The following is a 24073-nucleotide window of genomic DNA, read 5'->3' on the forward strand; positions in this document are numbered from 1 at the left end:
TACTTAATATTTTCTTTTAAATTCCAGTCTACCTTTGAACGAATGCTAAAAATAAGTATAAACTAATTAATTTGGTCCATCACTGTTGATTAAAGGTTAAAACATTTCACGGCCGATTATAACCATGTCTTCAATGTCATTGAGCACGTGACCTGCAACTAGCACGTGTGTGTTTTGTAACGCTCGTGGTAACAGTCGTGTCTTAACAGCTGTGAGTACATGTCAGCGGGTATAATTACAACATGACAGGTGTTAACTACAGGATTCAATTATTTAAATCACCAATTCTGTTGATTATCAGGAATTACCTTCGATTAACCTAAGAATATCTGAAGTTTAAACTTGAGGCATTGTATTGTATAGCAGCTTGTTTGCACATATCTATATTTTACCTAATGCCACCGTTTCAATTAATTGGCTTCTATTTGGAAAGCAAACTTGTGCTGCGAGTGTGTGTTCACCGCACATTTTCAACCCTCTGTTAACGCCGCTTGTCGGCTCGTAACGCGCCGTTGTCACGGCAGATCACATGCATGGCCAGACTCGATTTAGATTTGAAGCTTTCGTGACTGGCAGGAATCCATACTCTGGTTCTTTCGGTAAAAAAACGGGTCCGTACCCGCTTTAACAACCGGGTACTGACCCATTTTTGACATCAGTTTTAGTGCAGCAATCGAGGGAAAAAAGTACAAGTTAAATCTTTATGAGGGCATGGTGACCGCTATATGTGATGGGCTTTGTGAAGTTGTCAAATAAATGGACATACCCATGTCATGGATACTTAAATCATTAGCTGCGTCAGTTTTTGGCGAACAGCAGAGAGGTGATAGATTTGATATGAATATTAATTGTGGTGTTTAAAGACAAGACCACATCGAATGGTGGGCTCTGTATTAGAGTGGGACAGGCACCACTTAATATTTCAGAGGGGGGGCAACTGTTGGATTTGCTCTGTCTCTGGGAAGGCAGACGGGATGATTGTTAAAGGGCACGTTAAGACGTACACCAGAAATAAACAAGGGGAACAAAAAAAACTATGAAAAAGTCGATGACGGAAGATAATGAGTTAGATCCCGTTCATGTGATTTTTTTTCGTAATTTCGTAATTGATTTCACTCATTTACGCAACATTTCAACATTAGCTTTTGGTGCGTGATTGATTATTACAATATATATCAGTCTGTCAAAGAATATTCTGATGGCTTTGCAAATTGAAGCCCCCAAAAAACAATTTTATATAAGTTTGAAACGGATTTGATATTTTTTTCTTGGGCATACGTATATATTCATGGGGTTAATAGTATATTTAATTGTACTATTATATGTGCAGAGTAAATATCAAAATCATAATATATACCTGATGAGCTCTCAAGCTCTTTTTCACGGATGTCCAGTAGGGGGCACGGGGTCAAAACGTTACAACAATAAGCAATACAAAAACACGAGCAGAGTGCATAGTATTGGAAAGGTAAACAAATCGCTTACAATGTGAAATGTTAAATTTCGATTTAAAGCTTTCGTGACTGCAGGGATTCATCTTCTTGGTTCTTATGGTAAAGTCGCGTAGAAGGGAAATAATCAAATAATAAAAATAAAACATAATAAAATAATTCTCACGACGTTTCGGCCACAGGTCTGTCGAGTAGACAGTCTGAATTCAGACTCTGTCTTTCCGACAGACCTGTTCTTCACCTGAGGACGGCTGCTTGCGTTGTGGCCGAAACGTCGTGAGAATTGTATTTTATTGTTTAATTGTTATTATTTAATATTTCCCTTCTACGTGACTTTACCGAAAGAACCAAGAAAATGTGAAATGTTGGCGAGCTCTTTTGAATTGCGTGGCCGCGCCGCGCGTCGTCGTCGCCGCTGGAATCCGACCGCGGTGCTGCCGGTGTGTGTTTGGGGGCGCGACGTCTCGTTTGGCGCGACGCAAACGCCATCGCGCGCAGCCTTCCCTCGCGCGACGGGGAGCCACGCTCGCTTTTGAGACAAAACCATTTGCGTAAATAATTACCACTTTGAGTGCAGGAAATGAAAAGCTTCCTCTAAAAGGCATAGTGCACCTTTGCTTTCCCGGCGGTTAGGGATCGCGGGGTTTCTGTTACGGGAGCTGCATACGGATGTGGAGATTTTATGCATTCATGTCCTCGTGGAGGATGAGACGTGAGAGTGTGTTGTCGAAAATTTCTGTCTTTTTTTTAAGCGCCTTAACCCTGAGCCTCTGACAGCTGTCAGGATTTTTTTTTTTTACAAAAAATAATTATCAGGTACGATTAAACACCGTTTTAACACCTTGCATAACATTTCCAGAATACTGGGCATGAAATTTCAGACTTAATAGGTTGAAACGTGCTTGTCTTTGTTTGAGCAAATGTCTCTCCGTCTGATCAAATGTGGACACGGAATGCACAATTTTACGCTCAAAGTAACGCAGGAAGATGACTACAACACAAGCAGTGAATGTGCCGTGTGAATATGAAAGACCATTTTATTCGGTGTTGCTTCCAACATCAATGAAGGTGTTAAATGTGCCAAAAAAATGTGCATTTGACCTTTAATTGTCTCCATCCGTTTGTAGCTACAGCACTTGTCTGGTCGTTTTTAACTTGTTTGTCCTTCCCCATGGACGGGAAATGAATCGATTTTCTGTCTGGAATGTTAATAACAAAAACTCTGACCACTGCACGGCAGCTTGGCAAGCTCGCCAATGTCCAGTTATGCTATTCAAATGTATCTTGGCAATGGAAGGAAGGTGGCTAGGCAGTCGAATGAAATACAGGGCGTATTGAGATGCAAATATAATGAATTATTACATGTAATTCTCCTCGTGGATAATTGCGAATGCTCACCGCGCACATTTAGATCACGAGTGAGCATTTACGGTTTGTGTTTTCAATCTGTGCCGGAAAATCACACCCGCACGTTTGCACACGCGCACACACAATTAGAAACGGTGGTCTCATGGATCCACACGTACGTTTAGAGCACCTGCTGCTGTACATTCTAGTGCACAGGTGTGTACACATGCCTGCGTGGTCAGACTGTAATTTGACGGAGCGTTCTTAACAATGAATGGCAATGCAAGTCAGCTGCGGTGAAGCCGTCGGTGCACTCCACTGTACACCTTGGTGACCTGAATTCAATTCGCAGCCACCTTACGGGCTAGCATCAACGGAGAGTGATACAATGGTCCCCCGGGGCCCTCTGCTACACCAAAGTTGCACTGATCCGACACTGCACACACACGGTGGCCTTCATGCATGCGGAATTGGGATTGGTTAAAGGGGGCGGTAAAGTATGGGTGCAGAAATTGTATCGTTTGGATTACGGTGTACATAGAGCAAGGGAACTTTGTATGTGGAACAAAAGAAACGCAACAATATTGTGCATCGTAATTAGTTTATTTTGTGAGCAAGAGCGTTTTAAGAGCAGAGCTTTTGTTAACAAACTGGTGATGCTGGTTGTAATCGCCAGTGAAACGTAAAACACATTTGTCAATGTTTTTTTGATTGCATTTCAATGTACCGGGTTTTGCTAAAAAAACTAAACCAATTGGCACATTTTCCCATGACGTAACAACTTCCTTTGATTGGTTCTGCCGGGGATGGAAGGTTATAGCTAAAAATGTATATTTTACCTTGACTAACTAACTCGATGGAAAAAATAAAAAACCTTTGTGCAAACGACATAGAAATGGAAACATGCACGATCCGCTGTGCCACTGGTAACCCACACACAATCAAGGAGGCACATATGCCCATGCGCAGGGATGCATGAGCAATACGTACGGATGCACTTTCACCACTTTTGGGCCATTAGAAACTCTTCCTGTTTTGACAAGGATCAATGTTCCCGGCATGGCACCCACGAGGATGGTAGTGGGAGGCCATGTCTTTGCCTCTCCTTCGCAGTGAGAGTAGATGGATTATACCAATTATTCAGTTTAGGCCATGTTCCCAAGAGATGGAGATTACGCACTTTATCCACTCAAATAAGGCAGCGGACTGGGTGCACACTGCGAGCCGCCGGCGTTGACGCTAGACCATTGTTGAGCACATGGCTGGGGGAGCCATTTAAATAATACAACAAAGTATTGAAGAAAAACAAATGAACTTGGAGACCGGGAACATTGAAGGGTCTTCTGTAGAGGGGTGGGGGGGAGGGTGCGGTGCTGGGCGACTCAAGGGCCTGAGCGTTGAGCCGACGCTGCTGGGATCCTGGGTTCGGATCTGGCTGGGGTAGACACCCGTGATTTCACTGAGTGCCGAAGTGTAGCAAATTTATGGTCTCGATTCCAGTCACCAATTAGTGTACAAAAATACCCTCATGCAGGAATTGTTTTTGTCCTGGTATTTATATCATCGCAGGACCTCTGATAAAGCGCATCCCCTATTCTGGGATTAAACGATTGCTGATTGATACATTGGCCACCTACACGCTCCGACTGTACACAAATTGAACACCGTTCCTGCGACGGGACTTGCACTCCTCCACCAACCGGAGAAGGTGTGCTCAGGACGGACGAGTGGGTCCCGGAGTGTAGCGAGGGTCAGGTAGAGGCTGGAATTCACCAGGCCTGCCCCGGGACCAGCCTCAGCGGAATCTCAACTCCCACATGACCCACACGTGAAGGACAGAGATGTCGAGGCTGCTCGAGATGGGGGCTATCGGAGAACCTCAGCGGGGGGACAGCAGGAATCGTTGTTCTGCTCGTAATTATTTATGGCCCCCAAAGAATCTGTGAGTTACAGAGCCATCCTGGATCTCAAGAGGCTCAACAGATTAATCGGATATCTTGACTTAAAGCTTTCGTGACCGCAGGAATTCATATTTTTGTGTCTTTCGGTAAAGTCTCGTAGATAGGTTCAAATAAGGAGACGATTGCTTGTGTTGCGATCGAAATGTCATTTTGTTATTTTTGTTATTTTATTTGAACCTATCTACGTGACTTTACCGAAAGACCCAAGAATACATAATCGGATATCGTCGATTAAAACTCGATGATTCCAAGGCCCTCAAGTGTTTTGCCCTCCACCTTTTCCACTCCCCGGCGGGAGCGAGCCTTCCTAGGCTCGAGCCAGTCCAACCAAGCGTTAGGCCCGCTATCTCCGACGGTGAGGCGTCTTCCAAACAGGGTGGCCGCTTGGGTTCAGAAATGCTTTGGAGAGGCCTTCAAGGCCAAGGGGCACGGTAGAGCCAAGCGCCTCTGGCAGAGAAATCTGCAAGGTCGCCGGATGTAGTTCCCCCACATGCCCTTCTCGAAACATTAACGGGCTCCTTTCGTCGGGTGCTCGAGGTGGCCGTTTCTGCTTCACGGTGCCCTCGGCCGCGGTGACCTCGTCAGGGCAAACAGACCATCGAAGACCCCTTTTTCCCCAGCCTCTGGCTAAGCTCATGTCGTGGGCTCAGTTGCATATTGGATGTCTGTGAAAAAGAGCTTTACAGCCCATCGGATTCTTCCAGTATACATAAATATTCTGATTATGTGTACCGTCAGAGCGTGTCGTTGGCATAACATGTGAATAAACAGGGTTTTTAGCACTTATGTTAAACCCTGGTTTTCATAGTTGGCGACTGACAACCTTTGTGCCCACCCAACTTCTCCCCACAAAAAAGGCTTCTTTTTCAAATGCCCAAATAGGGGGTGTCTCTGGAGTGTGTCAGCACGGTAGTTAAGTGCCCAGTTGTGCTTGGATGGCTCGTCGTGTGGAGTCGCCGTTGGTGTCGTGTTGTCGTTCGTGCTGCTAGCTCGGTTATTGCAGCTCACCGAGGACAATGGTGTTTCTGAGTTTTGAGTCCCCGGCATAGGAATGACGCTCGGTTGTGTACGATCAGAGCCTGACGATGGCCAACAAAAAATGCTGGGCTCAACGTGATCGCTTAAAACCCAAATATTTGGAGGCACTTCAAAGTAATTTACGTGAAAATATCCTTCCGTGCAGCGCAGACTTAGCCACCGTTTTGCAAATGCTCCAAATAGATAATTTAAACTGTCAAAGAAGACCGCAAAGTTAGTTGTGATGGTCTCCAATTTTATTTTTCACGTGGCTCAACATGTGTGCGGTTTTTAAAGGCAAATTCATTTTTTTCTTTTGCTTAACCTGAACCACAAAATACCTTGTCTAGTCAAGGACTGGGGTGTGCTGATATTCGCTTGCCCACAGAGAGCACTTACTGTGGAGGGCTTCTGCCCAGCGTGTACTGACTGGCAGAGATCATTATATTGTCGTGCTCCTGAACATCTGTACAACGTCTGGTCTTGGTTTGCATTTTCTTTCTTGACATTTTTCAAAGCCACATACCGACCGTTCAACTGGTTCACATTCACGCACGGGGACTCGGAGGCTAGGGACCGCAGCGAAAGTTTTTATGTTTTCCATGAATTAGGGTGCCCTGCACCTTTATTGCATGCTGTGATATTGGATATTAAATGAGACATTTTGGATTGTTATTATTATTCAGATGTGTAACCTGGAGTGTGCTATTGCATGGCGTGATGTGGGGAAGAGGTAGCGACTTATTGGAGAAGAGTTTGAATGGAAAGTTATTGGCACGAGGATAAAGTGAGGATCTTTATCCTTTTTTGTTCATGCAATTACCCATGGAGAAAATGATTAAAAACTGAAATGGGAAAAACGTTTAAAACCATGGGGAAACACTTTTGGCAAAAACACTCATGTGATGTGAGCTGTGGTGGCTATTGAGTAGGTATAAGTTCCAAATTGGACCTTGTTGAAAAGCACACTGGCCTAGTTAAGAGAAGAGAAATAAAAAAAAATCCACAAGTATAAATTCCCGCTCGTCTCTTGACAGTGAGGAATGAACGAGCATCTGTTTCCCATTTGGTGCATTTAATTTGCATTCAATCAATTTAACGTAAATATAGTTTTTTTTTGTTGCTCTGCAAAGAACAGTAATTCAACAATAATTCACCAGCATCTGGGATGAAGGTGAACCTGGATTGCCAAATGGCAGTGGTATGCGTTTAACTTTCAACACATAAAAAATAAGTCCCGTCACCTTAGTGCACAGTGTGACGACGCATGCGCGTCAGAATTTATAATCACTGAAAAAAACACGTTTTGGTATTATTCATTACACCGTTGATTTTTTTTTTAAATAGCTAAGGCACCATTTCCCCCCCCAAGTAGTCACGCCCTTAGTAATGGTCTGAGACAAAGAATCACTCATGGCCCAACCTTGTCCCGTCGCCATTGCGTGTTCAACAATATGTACACAAGCATGGCGATCTTTGGAGAGAAGGCCTATCCTGCTATCTCATCCAGTAGCCAGTGCTGGTTGCTAAGAATGCACTCGGTGCTGGAGACATACTTTGTGTTGCTGTGTTGTGAGAAAGCTAATCTCCCGGCATTATCCTCTGGAAAAAAAAAATCAGAGCAAAACCTCCTTGTTGGAGATTCTTCGTCCAATTCTAGATTTGAAGCTTTCGTGACTGCAAGGATTCATACTCTTGGGTTTTTTTCGGTAAAGTCACGTAGGTAAAAAATTAAATTTTAATTTATAAAAGTAATAAGAGAAATAAATAAATTGTGTTATTTCATTTCTATTATTACTTTTATTAATTTTATTTTTTACCTACGTGACTTTACCTAAAAAACCTAAGAGTATTCTTCGTCCACCCTCTTTTTTTTTAGTACTCTTTTTAAAAGCGGTCGACTGGAGCCGGAATGGCTTCAGCTCACCACATCTCCAAAAGCACCAAGCCTTTCACTATGAACACATTGACTGAGCTGTGGCTTACAGTCAGGTCTTCCATTTGTATTTCACTCAGCTGGGGATTGAGTGCTTGCTGACATCACCGAACGTACAATTTACTGTTGGTTATGGTTCTTAAAATCTTTTTTTTCCATACGAGTAAACGTGAAAACAACCGGTTACCGCTTTTGCTGTACATTTAGGACAGTCCATATTATTAAACGTAATACTTTGTATATTTTCCCCTGTGAAATGAAGGAAGCTGCCAGAGTTGCATGATGGTTATATATGTAACACGATGTTTGTTCCTGGGTAGTGAGTGTTATTTTCTAATTGCTTATGTCAAAAGTATAGAAAGTGGCTATTATTCATCACAAACTTTGCTTTTGTGACCAAGACTTTACGTGAAGGAATGACACATGCACACCACGTTTTCTCATTGACAATAGGTACATTTCAAAATATAGCTGTCCTGGTCACAAAAGCAAAGTTTGTGGGGAATAATGGCCATTTTCTGTACTTATGAGGCATAAGCAATTTAGGAAATAACACTTACTATCCAGGAACAAAAAATAAATAAATTTGTTACACAGTGTTATTAATGGGGTGGATTATTAACTTTGCTTTTGTGTCCTGGTCACAAAAGCAAAGTTTGTGGGGGATAATAGGCTTTTGAGGCACAAGCAATTTGAAAATAACACTTACTACCCAGGAACAAAATGTTTCTATTTTTTTGTTCCACAGTGAATTATCACTGTGGACTTGCATTGCTGACAGGTAGCCAGTTCGATTATATCTCCCCACGCGGTCTAAATGGGTTCACCACACTTGGTCCATCAGCAGGTCCGCGTGTGGTCGGGATATTATACCCCACCTCTTCCAAACATGTCTGGTCAACGTGGAAGAGTGCGTGACATGCCCTCGAGAGCCCACTCTAAATGAAGCCCTTTCATGAGCAGTGGTGTGAGCAAGCAGGAACTTGCAGGGCTGCACCTTTACCACGTGTTTACCAAATCTATTATTTACCCTTAGGCGTGCTGCTGCTGTACGTACGTTCTCGCGTGGGCCAAGCGGTGCATTCGTTGCTAAGATTCCACTGAAAACGGTCACCGGTTTCGTTGACCGTTGGAACCGGTCATCGATTCTGAAAAGTTTTCCAGGTTTACTCGGTTTTTGTTAAACAACACTAATTTTAAATAAAATATTGTTACGTTGCAAGAGGTTAATTTTGTGGATCAGCTATTTCACCATTGTGGTCAGATTGTGCCTGCTAATATGCTAACGTGAGCATGTACCTTACGTCTTAACTGTCACATTTAGGATACATGTGAAATGTGGCTTGACTTCATAGAAGGTATCCTTTGTGCAGTGCTGTAATTTAACTTTAATGAAATATCCTGAGGGCAGAGTCGTAGGGCTTTCATCGAATATTCTTGGTCAGCATAGCAAGCAAGGCTGCACCATTGCTGTTTGTGTGTGCGCGCATGCCTTTGTGTGCTCGTGTGCGATGTCCTCATTAAAACGGCTATTTAATGTATTTCAGTGTATTATGGCAGACAGCCGTAAGCTATTTTTTATCCGGGAATAGGTATTTTAGGGTTGAGCAGTTGCACAATTAAAAACTAAACTGGTTTTATTGTTACCAGTTAAGGCCCACTGAGCTATATAGCTTTTTTTTCAGAAGCGACCTGGCCACAAATGATAGCTTATCGAAGTGGCTTATCACGTAAATATTTCTAGCAGTTAAATACATGCTGATTCTAAATTGTGGAGGGAAAAACCGGAGGACTCGGAGATAAATCCACGCGATCGGGGGGAGAGGGGGGGGGGGCGAGAGACACGCAAACTCCAAATATACAGCAGGCGTCAGGGTCGGGATCGAACCCATGACCTCTTGTATACCAGGCGAGGTAGTTAATATCTCACACCAACCAGTATGGTGAAGTATGATCAAACAACCCTCATAACAGATATTGGCTTTGGGAGGTCTTTATCCAGTAGGAGGTTTGAAGAAAGGCTATACATTATCATTGTAATATTATTATTATTATAAATATCGTTTTTATTTTATTTTAGACTTTTGAAAAATATTCTGGAAATGTGTAACGATGCACAGGAGTATGATGAAATTGCAGAATTCTATAGTCAATGCAACTTGCAGAAATAACCTCTATACACAGTGTTTGGTTTAACCTCTCGTTAAAAAACACATTCTCGATGTGAAGGCAGTTTCCTTTATATTCTTAGGTTTTTTTCGGTAAAGTCACGAAAAAAAACCCTAAGAATATGAATCTTTGCAGTCATGAAAGCTTCAAATCTAGAATCAGTTTCCTTCAATTTACATTATTTTCAGGTGAAGTCTCGTCCATATATATTCGTGTATTCTTTGGAAGCATGTATGAATAATTAACAGAGAAATCAAACAAATGTAGGTTGGCTGCCACAAGCGCACAACACTGACCTGCATTGGCATTGAAAGCCGGTTGCACTCGCCTGTTACCAGAAGCAACATCACATTTTTGCCTGCCATTAATCGGGGGGCGTGAAGGAAATCCTCAACACGATATTAAACGTTCCCGTAGCATAACCCTTTTCTTATTTAGCCCGGGGGCCTGTTTCCTCACATAATTCCAGCAGATCTGGAAAGCTTGCACACAGCATCCAAATGTGATTGCTTAGCATTAGAATGGCCTTTACAGTTAAATTGCCAGAGCTGGGTTTATTCTTCACAAACGTTGCTCCTTCCAGCTCCCATTTTTTTTTGTCAGAGCTATTTGCATTTTTTTTAATCCTTCCACTGACAAGTTCTGTGCAGAGATTGAATGAAATTAAGATAAGGCAACCTTGTACTCACGTGACCTCCTTAAGCTCGAGCAAGCGGAGGATATCGCCAGAGCGATTAACTCGTTCACACTCGCCACGTTACTTTCACCTCTTCTGCCACATTTCTTCACAATTATGCAAATGTGTCGACCTAAAGTCAGTTTGGTGCATTCGCAATTCTCACCCCCATTTAAAGGTGTGTCACATGATATTTTACGCGGACAGGTTACGGCATGTAGTTAGGTCAAATAAGTGCCATGCGTCTCGAGCCAAGTGGCTTCCGCAATGAGGTTCTGCTTTTGTTTTCGCTGTTCAGCAAAACGATATGGACAACACTTCTGTTGCTTAATTTATCATAAAAGGGGGTTTCATGAGGTAATTGTTTTTTTTACAAAGAGTGGCTCCATTAAACCCTGTACATGCAGCATTGTCCCCTAGTGAAGACTTTAAAATGCCAAAGGCACATTTTCCCAGCACACGTGGCTGCGACACTGACATTCAGTGCCTGTGAAATGCCAAACGCTGTTTTACTAATTAAAATAAAAGGAAGCACCACTAGTAACGTCTTGCTTTAGTAATGTGCACATGTTGAAAATGCTACATTTGCCATTTTATACCAGGGACTTACATTGTGGACTCAAATCAGTCAGCATCATTCTCAGAGCAGCTCTGTGACTTCCAAAGCCAAGGGAAGGGTTAAGGTAGATGTGACATTTGACACCAAACTGAGGCCCTCACCTTTCCCGAAGCTCAGTACGGTAAAACTGCAATGCTAGCCAGATTAAAGGAGGATTTCTGCAATGTGATTGTAAATGTTATTTGTATTCACTTTTATTACATTTGTTTGCATCACCAATCCTATCCCAATTGCACTTTGGGAATGCCTCGTCAGCAGGACCTCATGTCACGTCAGGGGATGTCCTGGAATAGAGAGAGAGAGGAAAAAACGCACAACCACCTTTGCTATCTCTTCAATAGGGGGGCCCTCTTCTCCCAACACAAGACACCAATTCTTCACACTGCCGACTGTTCGTGTTCAGCCGCATGTCAATCGGGGCATTTTCTTTCCCTATGCATTTTACCCATTGGAAATGGGTTAGGCTTTTAAGATTGTGTGTAAAAACAAAAAGTGTGATATTTTGTGTGAATGTATTGGTCACTGACCCAAAAGGATTACATACCTCGGTGCACTTGGAGAACTTTTTGTGAGTCTCAATTGTCCCATGCACGGAGGTCTGTGATACCAGGGAGAGTGAGAGTAATCTGGCCACTCAGACCATCATCCGGTCGAGGAGCCCTTCCCAGGCTCATGCCCTCCTCCTGCCGTCCCGTGAAGCTGCAATCCATCTTCGTCCCACAAGTACGCGCGGCGGCTCTCATCGCTGCGTCTTGCCCCTTTGGTCAACCTCTCGTGCGTGTTTTATGACTGACAACCTCTCCTATAGGATTTGGCAACGGCTTACACGAGTGTTGTATATAAAGGAAGGAATTAAACATTTAAAAGGCCACACTGAAATTTTAATTTCCCAAGAAAATTAGTTGCGTGAAAGTGAACACACGTACTTGAATTTATTATTTTTTTCAATTTGGCCAGCACTGTTGGGCCTTTTTGACCTCGGCTCAGAAATACATTGCATATTGAAGCGGTAATTCATTTCTGCGTGCACGCCATATACTGCCGTGCAGAAGAATAATGTCAGTGAATAGTTTACATGCCCAATTAAGCACAGGGGACATTCCTTTTAAAGAGCAGCACGCGTATTTAGTGTTTAGGTAATGTACCCGCAAGCTTTCTGACTACCACCGCGTCAGCCTGGGGGCTGCATGATAGCCGGAGAACAAATTGAAGTTTCAAGTTCCCATCATTACCCCCCCCACAACCCTCACACAACCTGCCATTTCTCCAGGGCATTGCAAGTATGTGCTCTGTGCTGTAAAAGTTGAATGTTAAATGAGAACCCTTTGGCAATATTTCTAGAAGATCACTGTATTCCAGTTCTGCCTCATTTTAAAATGGCATCGACTCTCCCCTGACTACTTGAATAAATAGGAACTACTCCACTGTTTAAAGCTAGGGCACCGTAAGTAAGCTGTAACGTCACAAAAGATCCGGCCAGCTTAAAGATTTGAACGTAAACAAGATGGCATTGGTGTGGCTTTGTTCACCTCCAGCTGTTTTCGTGTCATTGAGGCAAGTACTTATTATTAAAGCCCTGTTTTTAAGGGACAAGTAGATTTTCTGTTTCCCTGGTGTCTGCTAACACTCTTAATTGATTTTGGACCCAACAGAGTAAAAATAACACGTATTTTTCGAGTGTATTACACTGTAAGACATCGCACGCTTAATGAAGGCACTGATGTAAAGACTTCCACCTTTAATTTATCTTTTGGTACGGCAGGTGTGCATGATTAAAATAATAACATTGGCCAGCCACTCTCATGGCTCTAATGATGCCCACGAACATCTCTGGGTCCTTCTTCAGAATCCCTACAAATCGCTCGTGGGAATCTGAGTCATTTAGCCTTCATTGGAAATGTGAGCGTGTATTGGTTTAAATGGTCATAATAATCAATACATTCAAATATAAATGAAACTTAAATGTTCAGCTGACTCTAAGTATTAAACACTATTAGCATAATTTAATTACAAAGAAGAATATTTTTTTTTTCATGTTGACAATGTGCTCTTCAAATAACACGCACAACATAATTTATTAATTACACATTCAATTCCATGTGAAAACAAACTATTTCATATAATTTAGGCAAGGTGTTGCACTCTATTTTTTTATTATTTTTCTAAGAAACTTTTAATGCAACATCAACGTTTACTCAGAATTTATTGCAAAGTTCTGCACAGCACCATCGGTCTGTTTTGTAATATTTCAAGTATCAACACGCTTTACGCTTTTACGAATGATGGGAAAAAAACCCGCGCAAACTAAAAAGTAATGCTGCAGGTGTTAGCAGCTCGTGACTGCAGTCCACTTGGCTGTTTCAAGTTGCCCATCGCAGCATTCTTCACTCAACTCAACCTTAGGGCTGTCATACCGTTCTTGCTAATGGGTAACTTCACGAGTCACACGATAAAGAAACTGTGCTGTGTTCCGGCATCAATCAGTATTCCACTGGTGTGCATTTTATTTTTTGACAACGACATATTTAGTCGGCGGCAAGCAATGGAAAGCGACGTCTCTATCTTTTGTTGACGTTGCAGTGCGCGGTTTAACTGAAGACGTTTTTTTTTGCACCAAAATGACCCGCAAAGTGTGGGATTTAATATGTCCGTGTTCCATGGTGTGACGCAGCATTATATGATTTCCAACGGATGATGAAAAATTTGCCATGCAATTCCCATTGCTTGCTCTAGCTACACCTGGTCTAGTTCCATTAAAAAACCCTGGCTTTTGCATTACATTTGATGTTGTTTCAGATACACTGATGAGCCTGGTATGTTTAAGTGTGTGCGTGTGTGGGTCCGGGCATTCCCTAGGTCGACTCGGCCTCAAATGAGTATCTGGTACAAAGTGTAAACATCAGGAGTCAGGCAGCCGGGCGTGGGGCCTAGCCACACCACCCCTTCGTGCCGGCCTTCATAGGTGCTCGCTAACAGCACTTGCCCCAGCAGTCTGTTAACGTTATATGGGGGGGATCTTTGTCTGTAACTGGAGAATGTTTTCCTACTCCACTGGGCCAGGCTAGTCACTTGCGACATTATAATATTACGCACGTTTGTCACCTGTGGCCCTACCAAGCTTATGAAATGCTCGGCATGTGTGAACAAAGCAACGCAGATGGCACTTGCTCCAGCGAGTTGGCGGCGGGTGTCCATCACTAGGGATGGCGCCGTTCATGATTACAGTTAGCTCTACGCCGCACAGCACCTGTGTCGCATACACCACAGCTCAGAGCATTTTTCGCAACATTTTTGTCCTCAAAGCGCAAAAAAAAAACACGTTTATTTTCTTACTTTTATCATTCTATTCCATTGTCTTTTGTGCCGGGTTGAGTGCTCCGTTTTTTTTCGAGACCAACCTCTCTCCTCCCTTGACAAGTCACGCATCCTCGCTTGAGGAATTGCTCCTGTAGCCACAAAGCCCGGTACCTACGTGCAACGGGCATGTACCCGAGCATCACACCAGACCCCCCTCCGCGTCTTCCGCTTGGGCATCACTTGGGCCCCCGCTGCCTTTACCGTGGCAGCTGTGAGCGCTGCCGGGAGGCTGTGCCCGGGCTCTGCCTCCGTATCCCTGTCGCCCCGCTTGCGATTGTACCCCGGCCTCTTTGGGATGCCCGCTTTGTTACGGCAGAGTACGCCTTGTGTCAGGAAGATCATATTTTTCCAAACGCACGGGTGTGACATTTTTGACGCACGTACATGTACCCACATTTTATTTGGTGAAATTTTGCAACAACATTTGGGGAGGGAAGGAAATTAATATTCTACTTTGCACAAGGCAGGGTAGGGACCTTAATCGTGTGTGTTGCCTATTGAACTGATACCCTCATGGTGTGCAAACATAGTATGTGTGTGCTTGGGTAAGTTTTGTCCTGCATTATATTTAAACTGTGCACATTTTTGCTTGTCTCTTAAAAGTTTACAAACGTAACGGAGTGCAGATGAATGTTCGCGAACAAAGTTGGTTATCATTTTGCCCGGCTGGATTCATGACAAATTCACCAACGCAATGACGAATGGCTTTTTCAGTGCTTCTAGCCGTCTTTCATTTGTTTTTTTCCCACCTTATAACAGCACAATCGACATTGTGTAGCCCGCCGTCACTAATGCGGGGACTGCACCTCTTGTCCGTCTCTCTTCCAGATTGCCTTTTCGCAGCACAGCAACTTTATGGACCTGGTGCAGTTTTTCATCACATTTTTCAGGTGAGGGCCACATGCAGCGGTCGCACAGCACGCAGCATTCTGCTGCCACTCGTTTCACGGTGAGCGTTTCACGGTGAGCGTTTTATGGTGAGCGTTTCACGGTCAATGTTTCACGGTCAACGTTTCACGGTCAACGTTTCACGGGTAACGTTTCACGGTAAATGGCACGGATGGGCCACACTGCCCTTAGGAAGCGGCGAAAACGTGTGAGGTTCAGCGGTGCCGCATGTTTCCCCAATTTACTTCATTTCCTTTTAATTTGATATTATCTCTCGCGAGCACAGAATTGGTCGGGTAATTTATAATACATGACTATTCGAGTGTGTGTGCGTGTTTGCTTATTGAATTATGTGTAGGGTTAATTATTTATTATTCATTTCTTTTTATGGGTTTTTCTTTTCCTGACCCTTGCCAAAAAAGCCTCAATTGGGGAATCTCTGAAGAATTAATGTAATTGCCTCCAGATGTGAGCGTGTCCAAGCATCAAAATTCATACTTCCTGAGGAGAATTTGTGTGACGCATTCATACATCTAATTGGCCTGCAGTGCAGTGCACCTCTATCTGCCTAGTGACATTTGTAGTGATCAGAAGGAGATTTAGTTTCAGATTGGTAAGCGTTGAAATGGGGTTTTATCTGTTTTACACCATCGGCCATTCTACCCTCATTGCTTTTTGGGTTTAGTTTGTTGTCCTTTCCCCCGCACCTGATTCACACTGTTAGCCACGTATGGTGCGAAAGAAGTTCACCATACATACATACACACATAACAATCTTTTTTTTATTCTACCTAACTCTGCCTACCTCCCTCTATAAAATAAAAGCCCACGAGTCCTCTACAGAATCTTGAGATGCGGTCACATTTCGATGCTGTATAAACCCAAATGGTATTGTGTTATTTAAAAACTCTGTAGAGAATTCTCAGCAGACACGGAGGCGGCCCAGTGTCGTTAAATCAGACCCAACAATCGAATTAGGGTTGTTTAGATGACTCGAGGGGCCAATGTCATAATGTCCTGTCCACAGGGGGCTGTGCCAATACTTCGAAGATCCTGGGTCCAAGTCCTGATCTGCCCTCTAATGTAATAGGATGTTTTCACTTTATTGTATTCACAGTTTCATTCGAGTACGTTCGAGTGCAAAAAAGGTGCATCTCGATAGAGACATTTGCAAAGAAGATTAAGAAAAATGGAAACATGTTTCCAATTCCCGTCTATCCTACCCTCCCGGCAGCATAGACGATGTCACCCACAGTTAGTCGATCGATCGGTTGGTGGCATCTCGTGGGGTCGAGTGTGGGTACTGCCACCACTTCCAAGACGCCAGTGTTGAAGAGTTGCCTAAATACTCCGAATAGGGGGCTGTCTAGAGGAGCCCCCTCGAGCAGGGATGCCCTTGTACCAACATTGGCATTTTAGGAAGCAGTTTCAGGCTTTCATCTTCTTGGTTCTTTCGGTAAAGTCACGTAGAATGGAAATAATAAAATAATAAAAATTAAACATTATTTGAGACGCTGTCTCCCCGACAGACCTGGTCTTCACCTGAAGACGGCTGCTTGCGTTGTGGCCGAAACGTCGTGAGAATTATTTACTTATGTTTTATTTTTATTTTTTTATTATTTCCATTCTACGTGACTTTACCGAAAGAACCAAGAAGATGAATCCCTGCAGTCACGAAAGCTTTAAATCGAAAAGTTTCAGGCTTGTTGCTTTACCATTGCATTCTTTGAACAGACCTGAGTAACATGATATTGCAGCTGGGGGAAGCCTTTTTGTTTCTAGTTTTTAATGTAATTTTCTTTGTCCCCCTCAATTAGGGCGAGAGCATGTCCCGAATGTAGTATCCCGTAATTGTGTAGGTAATATAAATTTGTTTGGCTATATCGGTTTAGTATTCCATTTACAACACAAAATGAAGTAATCCACAGAGGAGAACGGGTAATTTGTATTTGCAGTAAAGTTCATGTGAACTGCCATTGGGCAAAAACTCCTAGTTTTGTTGCTGGGACAAGCCGAACCGATGTTTTTGCCGACCCCCCTGGGAACTGTGCTTTTGCGGGTAGTGGTGTTTATTAGAATGTCCTCTCGGTTGCTATTATGGTAGTAAATTGGCAGCATCCTCTGTTCTTCTGGGTATCCCAATTCCCGACTCAGGGACGAGCTGCCTGTCAGACTAGTGATTACATTTTCTGGGCCGCTGTCTTAACAAAAATGGCATTTGGAGATGTCGAGAGAAGAAACTTTATGGCGCAGTCATTTGTTTTCTTCTTCTTCTGAAATATTACTTAGCATTTACTGTGTTTAATTTCACAGGACCAACGTGCAAAATGTCTTGCCGATTAATTTTTAAATGATGAGGAAATGTACGTTCAGCAAAGCCATCAAAATTTGTCTTATATAAATTATTGTGCTCTTTTTACACAACTATACACATTTTACGTGGAGTTTCAATGGACCGTGAAGTTGATTTAGCTGTAGATTTATTTTAACACATTTCGACCACGCGCTAACATATCTATCCTCTAGTATGTTGGTTGGTCTATAAAGAACACGCGATTTAGGCGTTCCGTGATGTTATTGGCTTTTTGCTAAATGCCTACCAATCATGTGTGCTAAATTCACTTGTTTCTTTTATGTCGGAAGATGTCTAATGAACAATCAACTTGTAATGGAATTGCCATCATTTTACTGTTATTGTTCTAATTATAGTTTGGTGTCGATTGAGTTGGGCTTTTTATTGTTCATTTTAATGCTTTACAATTCAGGAAACTTTCTAATTTAATACAGAATGGTGGATGGATGGTTTAGCGGATAAGTGTAAATGCCCAACGCCTTATTCTTGCCCAGCCTTTATACTTATGCTTTACGGCAATAGTCATAAACACACAGCAGGGATTTATTTAATAGCATTTCCTTAGATTTTATGTTTCCATTACATGCATACGGTATTGGGGAAAAAGTTGAAAATAAAATTAATTTTTGTGCTGTTTTTGCTGCATGCACTGCAGTAATAATTAGGAGTACAAACCAATGAAGTAGCTTTACAATTTAGAATTATGTTAAAAAAAATAATAATTCCGTGTCGATTCCAGTTTGGTACCTCGGGTCTAATCACAGCGGGATCAGTGAACCAAAATGGACACGGTGGACGTGCACATGAAGAGACCGTTAATTTGTTAAGCTATGTTGAGGCTTCATCGTGTGGGCATTTTGTCTTCCTTGCGACCAGCCAACCTAAAATTGTGCCCGTTGCTGTGACACATCTCAAACTACTCCGAATTCACCCCTTCCCCGGGCGGGTTAAGTATTTCCGCGTGATGAGATTGCCCGGAGTAAAAGTTTTGAAAACTTTATTCTGAGTCTGTTCGCAGTAAGGTTTCCATTGCGCCAAAATCTATTGTGCCTCTTTGGAATCGCGCGCTTGCTTTTCAATAAGAAACCGAATATATTGCTTAGGTGATATAGGCTAAGATGGGAGATACGCTAAATTACTTTTACATGCCACGTTTTTCTTCCATCTTGATTATTTAAATGTTTAATATATGTAGTACTTTGAACATTCACAAATGTAAGAATGGAATTTATTTTTCAAATAGCCATAGGTAATTTGCTAAAGTAAACAATAATGGTAATGCGTCAAATCTGCCTTAACAATTTAGCTGATTGCAGAAAAAAATTATCCAGTAAATTGCTGTCAGTACATGTGTGGTGAAAGTTTAGTAGCGTATTTAAAACACTGGTTCATTCATATATGGAAATTAAGTATTTGTGTAATACATTTTTACAATCATTTACCGTTTTTGTAATTACGTAATGTTTCATCTTGATTATAATGGCATATTTGATGATTTACTTTGGCATAAAAGGAACAAATGGTACTTTCAAAATAATAAAGGCTTAAATAGTGATTTAAAACGAATAACTCGTGATTTTTTTCTGCACTCCCAGAAGGCCGTGGGGCTGATGGGTTGTCTAGAAAAAAAATACTTTTGTTTTCTGTGCGGACATACAGATCGAGACATATTGGCCGCTTATCTAATATGAACAGTGGTCTCTCATCAAAATGAAATCTACATTGCGAGGGCTTTCAGTAATTGTGGGCGGTCAGCTGAAACGTGCATTAGCAGTGTATTACTGTGATGCGTTTTACAAGTTAAACGTACGTTCCTCGTGATGTCATGACCCACTTAATCATCTAACCCAGGGCTCATGATTCAATATCACGAATATAAATCACATCATTGTTCTAATACACGTTCAATACTCTGTTTGAAATGTGGCACGGACAGCCTCATAACTTTTAGAAAATTGGGTTCATATTTTGGCAGCCTTCATTGCAATACGCCAGTGGTCTTAATTTGTACACTTTTTTGCCATTAGAGTTTAAATATCACAGCTGGGAGAGCATTACCTGACGAATGTTGCAGGTAGCAGCTTTTCGGTCGTCGTGATAATCTCTCGCGTGTGCAGCAGGTGACAGCGGTGACCTTGTCTCTGCTCTCTGAAATGTGGCAGGTCAATCAAGTGTGGAGCCACATGCATTCCCACAGCGATCACTCTTAACAACAACAACAAAAACAGGAGGCCCTCCTTAAGAATGCCACGTGCATCCCGACCTACTTAGGTTCCAATTAAATCCCATACCATCCCTGGCAGATAGACATCATCCATTTACGGACGGTTAATTTGTCAACGGCGTTCGGTGCCTCCAGCAGCTTACCGGGTTTTTTTTTTCTTTCTGCCGGCTTATTGGTTTGTTTCTAATCTTTTCACAGACAGCTAAAAGGAAGCAGATGCAGAGTGAGTGACGTCGGCCAAATAAGCAACCTGTTCATAACGCTGTCATGTGTCGCCTTTTCACGCCCCTCTGCTTTTGCAATATTAATTCGGTTCCCAAACGACGTATTTGGTGTAAATATTTCAAAGTGTGGCGGGAGGGCGGGAGGGGGAGGGAGGGAGCGGGGTCCTTGGGTAAAAGTCACAGCCTATGTCACCGGCAATCACGCTCATTGCATGCAAGAGGCGTTTAATGGGGACGTCCGGGCGACGCAGCGGCGGTGAAATATTCAGCCGCACCGGAGTTTGTCCAATGAGCCCCATGAATCGCACAATAAGGCACCCTTGACACTTCACTGACGGTATCGGATTATGAAAGCAACTCGCCTTGGGGGCCTGAATGCTGCAAAATATTCAAAATTGCTGCGAACTCCCTCTCCGCGAGTGACCCGTTTTTGCCGTTAGCGCCAGCAGCGGAAGCTGACGTTCGGCGGAGTATAGCGAGAATGCCCGCGGCGTTGCTTCCCTCGCAATTAACCTGGCGTGCAAAGTTGGGCGGCTCGTGGTTGTTGAAGAGAGTTGTTTTTATTTTTCTGTAAATTAATGTGTGGTCCCCCCCCCCATCCGCTGCCCTCTTTTTGCACCGCGTGCAACACTGGGTAATGAATGGTATGGGGCGATGGGGGGGGTGCTCATCAGTGGAAAATAGGGAAATGATGAATAACAGCCATTGCAAATTATGAAAACATGGGGGGGAAATCATGTTGATTTGTACATCAATAAATAGAGCACTTCTTTAAAAAATGCAGTTCATATAAAAATTTTCAAATTTCTCTCAAAGAGTGCCTTATTTATTTAGTGGGTACTTAAATATCTTGATAAATATCACACATTTACCTTCTCGTGCAAAGAAGGCCACTTGGTGGCATCTCTTCAGGCCCGTCGTGCAATCTGCTGTGTGGTCCTGTCCTCTTGAATTGGCAGAGCTTTGAATGTATTGCGTCCATCTATCATCTTAACGTCTGCTTCTGATGCAGGCCTGCCAGGGTGAGTTACGGATGTGGTTGGAAAAAATTTGTCGCATCGATAGTTGTCAGAAACAAGCCGTGCGTCATCCTGTCCGGGATACCTAGTGAGAGTGGGGGGGGGCGGAGAGGGGACGGGGGCTGACGTCACTCAGAATCACGGCCTCCCCACCACGTGGTGGTGCATTTGTTCACATGCGGCGGTGCAGCGGCGAGCGCTCTGCACTACGAACCCGAGTTAAATTCTCGCTCACGACCAACACCAGTGGCGGTTATCTGAACCGGTCCTGGGCCCTCCCCTATGTTGACTTAGCCTCAAATTAGCACCTGGCGCAGTGTGTAAACATCGTTGCTGGGGAGACAAAGGTGGCCGGGCATGGTGTTGGCCATCCAATTCCTCGTGTATCCTGCTGGCCTTCATAGGTGCTCGCTTACAGTACTTGTCCCAACAGTCTGTTAAGGCGACAATGGGGGACCTTTGTCTTTGTGTACCTGCACTTAGAATGAGCAATGGAATGGAATATAGGCCACCTCAATTCCATTCCAAGATGCTCATTATCACACAATTCATGGGCCGAGTTGCTGAGTCCTGCGCTACGGTGTTATTTACAATTTTGTTTATCAAATACACACATCATTGGTAGCAATACATCATATAAATGGCCTGAAATCAACCGTTGGAGAGATGTATTTTGGAATGCACTTTTGGCTGACCAAGTACTGTTAAGGTATGTGGGTGATTTGCAATTCAGCCGGTTTTCTTAGGGTCAACAGCCTGAGCCTAAAGCCATCCCAGATTATGGTGTGGGAGATTATTAAATCATTCTTTCTGATGTAAAGTTAACATTGAAGATGCATGGTTAGCTCCGTACGGTACGAAAGACGTTCAACATACATACGTAACAATGGAATTGGTGTACTAGTTAAAAGGCCATATCCCAAAATGGAACGTGCTAATTAATTGAGAAAATATATGGTAACTGTTGCTCACATTGCTGACCAGGTTGCTCCACTGAATAAACTATGTACATAATCTCCTTGCACTCATTCTCAGATATAAATAAAGGGAAATTAAAGAAACAAGGCCACTGCTCTTGTACCTCGCAGCTGGTCGGCAAGTGTTTGTTTTTTTCTTCCCCTCCAGATCTCCTTTCCCCTTCCCAGCATGCTATCCATATGGGATGCGCACCATTGGCCCCTTATGCCATTGGCTTGAAAATGGCTTATTGGAACCACCCGGGGTGGAAAATGCTAACCATCATATTGTTGAAGAATGTGATCTCTGGATCACACGTGTGTATATATATGACAGCAAGTTTCACCGTGGGAGCTTTTTGTGAGAAACACGTGCATACATATACGGTATGACGTAGAAGTACGTTGAACTTCTTTCACACCGTACGTAGCCAACCGTGCTAATTGGAAGCGCGGAATAGTGTTGGAAAGAAAATATTGTTTTGGAGGGAGGAAAATGTGACGTGAAACACCTAAGGAACAACAAAAATAAATACGAAGTGTTCCTATGAAACGGAGGGTATCTACTGCAGAGCGTTCTGCTCATGGTGGGCACTGGCAGCGGTGGAGAAATGTTAACTACCTCACCAGGCATACAGGAGGTCGTGGGTTCCTTCCCGACCCTAACGCCTGCTGCTGTATTTATGTAATTTGCATGCTCTCCCCGTGGGCGCCTAGATCTTCTCCGGGTCCCCCGGTTTTTCCCTCCACATTTAGAACCAACGTGCGTTTTAGAGTATTTTGCTGCAATAGATTTCCGCATCATGAGCCACTTTTTTGAGCGATCATTTGTGTGGCCAGCTCGCTTCTTAAAAAGAGCTATACAGCTCAGTGGGCGTTACCCGGAAAAATAAAAAAAATAGCATTCGCCACCCCAGGTGGTACCGACCAACCACCATGGCTCACGTGCTTCATGGCCAGTCAGATGTTAGCAGCCCCACACTGGATGGAAGAGAGCCACTGACAAGCGGTCAGCTTGTGCAGCCCAGAAGCATCCTGTCCGTGTCCGATGCATGGCGCGGCAGTAAAGGCCTCTTACCTTGCAGCCTCTCACATGTGGCCCGAGACGATGCACGTGGCAGAAGCCAGGCTAATGGATCAGAAAACTACAGCGCAGACGGCCGCTGCGACCGGACGTGCACGCCGGTGGCGTCGTGTTGGCGCCCGCAGCAGGAAATTAAATTGGCGGGTCGCGGACATTAGCTGTCTGCCGTCGTGTGCCGCTCTCTCACTGTGCCGCGAAAAGACCTCCTGTTTAGTTTTGCAGACAGCTGACCCGAGGGTGAACCGAAACTCCCCATCCGAAGGTGGAAATGCAGAACGTGTCTTTCCATTAAACTATCGAATTACGCTTGTCCACGGGTGAACCGGTGAAACTTAAAGACAAATATTTTTCACTAATTTTAAACAAGAAGCGTTTCCCGCGAGTTTGCGCTCACGGTTATGAAATGCTGAGATTTGTAAAAAAATTGTGCGCAACAAACTGAAACGTGTCTTCTTCTTTTCTTCCCGCTTAGTCTTTTTGTGTTTTTTTGCTCCCCGTGGTTATTACGCACGGCATGTGCGGTCGTGCATTTTAATATCTGGTTACGATGACCTCTTCAGCACAGCGTTTTTACTTTCTAGCATCAAAAATTTTCTACCGAATTACTGTTCTTGCCAAACAGTGGTGTCTGTACCCTTGGTTCACAGCTCTTTACTCATTTAACCAGGTCCATTTTCAGCTTTCGAAGATCTCAATAAAAAAATGCATATATTGACAATCTAAACAACGTCAGCCTTTGCGCAATTGGAGTTTATAATGATTTTACAGAGAGAGATTGCCACTGAACAATAA

General features: G+C 43.3%; 1 protein-coding gene across 3 annotated transcripts in view; it reads left to right on the top strand.

The window, feature by feature from the left end:
• Window positions 1–24073, top strand: part of ATRN (attractin) — a 298845-nt gene that overhangs the window by 189490 nt on the left and 85282 nt on the right. For 2 of the 3 annotated variants that reach the window (XM_078599563.1, XM_078599564.1), the window contains exon 25: window positions 15362–15423. In XM_078599563.1, the coding sequence (XP_078455689.1) occupies window positions 15362–15423 (62 nt within the window). Of the gene's footprint in view, window positions 1–15361; window positions 15428–24073 lie in introns of those variants that run through there. The other variant, XM_078599565.1, reaches the window with a different exon arrangement.

The sequence above is a fragment of the Lampetra planeri genome, chromosome 12 (genome assembly GCF_965212315.1).
Source record: "Lampetra planeri chromosome 12, kcLamPlan1.2.h2, whole genome shotgun sequence".
Lineage (NCBI taxonomy): Eukaryota > Metazoa > Chordata > Hyperoartia > Petromyzontiformes > Petromyzontidae > Lampetra > Lampetra planeri.